The sequence below is a fragment of the Papaver somniferum genome, chromosome 7, assembly GCF_003573695.1.
Source record: "Papaver somniferum cultivar HN1 chromosome 7, ASM357369v1, whole genome shotgun sequence".
NCBI classification, from domain to species: domain Eukaryota; kingdom Viridiplantae; phylum Streptophyta; class Magnoliopsida; order Ranunculales; family Papaveraceae; genus Papaver; species Papaver somniferum.
Window position 1 is genome coordinate 238,270,109 of NC_039364.1, and position 3,406 is coordinate 238,273,514.

General features: G+C 36.6%; 1 protein-coding gene across 1 annotated transcript; it reads right to left on the bottom strand.

Moving 5' to 3' along the window:
- Positions 1-447: 447 nt before the first annotated feature.
- On the bottom strand, positions 448-3,185 carry LOC113299938 (serine carboxypeptidase-like 45). Its single transcript, XM_026549065.1, has 9 exons — positions 2,617-3,185; positions 2,381-2,482; positions 2,165-2,272; positions 1,901-2,073; positions 1,522-1,803; positions 1,244-1,368; positions 1,047-1,139; positions 829-946; positions 448-722 (listed from the first exon to the last, which is right to left on the bottom strand). The coding sequence occupies exons 1-9, from the start codon at positions 2,885-2,887 to the stop codon at positions 570-572; spliced, it is 1,425 nt and encodes a 474-aa protein (XP_026404850.1). The 5' UTR covers positions 2,888-3,185; the 3' UTR covers positions 448-569.
- Between the last annotated feature and the right edge of the window lie 221 nt (positions 3,186-3,406).

Consider the following 3,406-nt stretch of genomic DNA (forward strand, 5'->3'; position numbering starts at 1 on the left):
TAGGTGCAGTAGAGTCATACCGCACCAAATTGCCAAGAAAATTACATGGAGGAAAATACAAGCGAAGAAGCATCTGAACATGTGTGCAGGGGGCGATGAGCTAAACAAGCAAGTTCTACAGTTAACGGGCATTGAAGTGAACTATCACTAGATTTCTGTTGGCTGATAAAATGTTTACTGAAGAAAGCAGCGTGATTCAGTTTATGTCGATAACTATTTCGGGAAAGTGGTGGTAACTGTTACTGCACATAATCCTTAGATTGCCGGAAATTCGTTTGGTTTACTTTTCTGTAATGGGGTTCTCTTTGTTGGCTGGGCATGCTTTTGATTCGCATGCTTCAATGTAGCTTCTACTTGGATTGTAGTGTTACTGCTGTTCATTTTTTGTTTACTATCATCAAACATTTCTGCATACTGAAAAATTCTATTCACAGGGAAAACCAAGACTATAAACGAATGAAGGCATTTCTTTTTCTCATTCATCGGCCTGAATACAACGACGACGAACATTACTTACAACTCAATCTAGCTATTTTCCTTTCAATCTTATCACCTGTAGTAGTAAGTAGCTAAACAAAGACTTCTGGTAAAGGCCTGCGTTCTAAAAATGACTTGAACAGAACAAGTGATCTCTCTGGCTGTGAGAATGGAGCTTCATGTGAAGCTCCTCTTATAGTAGCAAACGATAGGATATCACCATACACTTGAGTCCATCCACCAACCTGCAAAGATAGAAAACCCCACAAATTAGTTCTTTCTACGGTTGCGTACGGAACTAAGGCTGTTTGGGATTGCAACTAGTAACATTGAGAGAGGAAAAGAAATTACCTGTTGACCTTCAAACCAAACTCTGTAAGGTGCAGTGACGTCGAGACCTAATTCCTTGGCAAGTCCATGGACTAATGTCCGGCTTCCAGTTAATGGGATTACAGAATCTTGATCTCCACTGTAAGAAGTGAAGAATTGCAAATTGCTTTTACCACCAATTCTTCGAATCTCTATAAAATAAATGTATCAAGGAAATTCAAGTCTAAAGTGAAGCATACCTGTAAACCAGAACAGGTATTCCAGCCTTGACAATTGAACCAACAATGGAGATTGTAGGTATCTCTAAATCAAGCAACTCATAATCCAGTACGCTGCAAAATCATAGTATATGGTAAACAAAATCAGTCAACAACTCGGACAAAAAAGTTTCATAGAACTATAAAAACATGCCATAAGATTAAAGAAGATAGCTTACTTGCTGCAAACAGTCCACTTATTGACTCCTACAAGCCGAGCATGGAATGCAAACTGAACATCTTTACGGTTCAAATAATTCGTCGTTTCATCATCGAGGCAGACATCTATCTTCTTCGTAAGTGACTGCCACATTAAAATTTGAGCACAATCAGAGACTCGACAAACTTTAAGAACAATACCAACTGGCATTAGCTCAGTTGGCTACTGCGCTGACTCTCAGATCACTAGCTCCGTCTGAAACTTATGAACAATAATGCAAATGTGGATTCTACTCACTTGGGGAGTGATAACTTTGGATTGTGAGAGTATTGATGATATGCAAACATCGAGCGTAACATCGTATTTGTCGACAAATCTGCTTGTTTCTTTTGTTACTTGACTCATAACCCTTGAACAAACAGGTGAAACATAGCCTCTGTAGTACTCACTCACATATCTTGAGTAGTTACAAGCTGAAGTGAAAAGATTGTATGTGGAATCAGATATTAGTCCATGAGACCAAATGAATTCCGCTCTTGAGTTGAAATCCGTAGCGAATTCTAAAACTGGGTTTCCCAACTGCAATTAAAACACACACACAATTCAGCTGGGAACAACAAAGAAGTCATCAACATTATCCCAATCAAATGCACACTAACTGGATTTCACTACTTACTGCAATTCCTTTGAGATTGAACAACTTGTCCTTCTTGTTGAATTGAATCATGAGTTCGGCTAGTTGCGGAATGTAATGGCCGGCATAGCTTTCTCCGGTAATGAACAAATCTCTATGCTTGTACTGTGGGAACTTGAGAAACCATCTTTGCAGAAACACAAGATTGTCTCTGGCTTCAACACCCCAAAAACAAAAATTGCAAAGTCAATTTCAAATTTTTAAGAACAACCCATTTCTAAGAACATGAAAAGGAGTTGAAATCACCTGTAATCTTATCACCAATGGTGGCAGTATCATCATCCTCTGAAGTAGTCTCAGTAGTATAAGAAAACCCAACTCCAACTGGTGTTTCCAAATATAACATGTTTGCTTCTGAAATTTGATACAGAAAAGATTCAATCCAGACATGAAAAAGGGTTTCATAAAAATGAAAAAAGATACAATCTTTAAACATAAGAGGAAGAAGAAAAAGCTGAATACCTTTGTTCCAACTGTACTCATTTCTCACAAGCACATTTCCATTAGGCCTGAAAGGTCCATTCTCAGAGAATGCTCCAACTCCAAGAGATGAACAACCAGGACCTAAAGAACAAAAAAAAAAACACAAAAGAAGAATCAGAATCAAAAATCAAAAATCAAAAAAGAGAAGAAACTTTTTGATTTTTTTTTATAAAAAGAGAAAAAAAAAAGAACAGTTTTTGTTTTTTTTGCATTACCTCCATTTAACCAGAGAACTAAAGGTTTTGAAGCTGGATTGGATTCTGCTTCAACAAAGTAATAAAATAATGCCCTTTGCTTCTTTTCATCTAAATTGACATAACCTGAGTATTGCTGAAAGTTTACAGGAGGTTGACCTGGAAGTTGCATAATTCTGTCAAAGAATGATGGTGATGACACTACAATCTCCATTGAAATGAAGAATTGAAGCAGAATTACAATAGCAACAACCATTTTTACTGTTTTACATAAGAATGAAGAAGAATTCATTGTGTGGGGGTTTCAATTTAGAGAATTGGGGTGGGTTTCAACTTTCAATTGGAGTTGCAGAATAAATGAATGAAAGATTGTGAAGCTACTAAATAAACTTAGAAGAGTGCGGGAAATGAAAGACAAAAACAGGTCATAATGAGATGTTTAGCAATCTATTTATGTTTGTTTGGTTGTTTGTTTTTACACACAAAAAATTCAATTCCTTTTTGCATTTTTTTTAGGTATATAAGAAGATGAAAAGAGAACAGTCTGTTATTAAAAGAAAGAAAGTGACTTTACAGTCATGCTGTAGCTTTTTCTTGAGTTTTTAAAGAAGATGATGTGGGTGCCTGAGCTAGTGTGCCGTGAGTATGGATGGATAAAACCATCTAGATGGATTCATTTGATTATTTTTGGTGTGAGCATATCTTCGAAAATATTTTTAGGCTTGCAGTGAAGGACTTATGTCAGGAACAAATCACTACTCTTTTTGGTTTTTTCAGGACAATGGGGTAGTGATTAGTGGAAATTTGATTA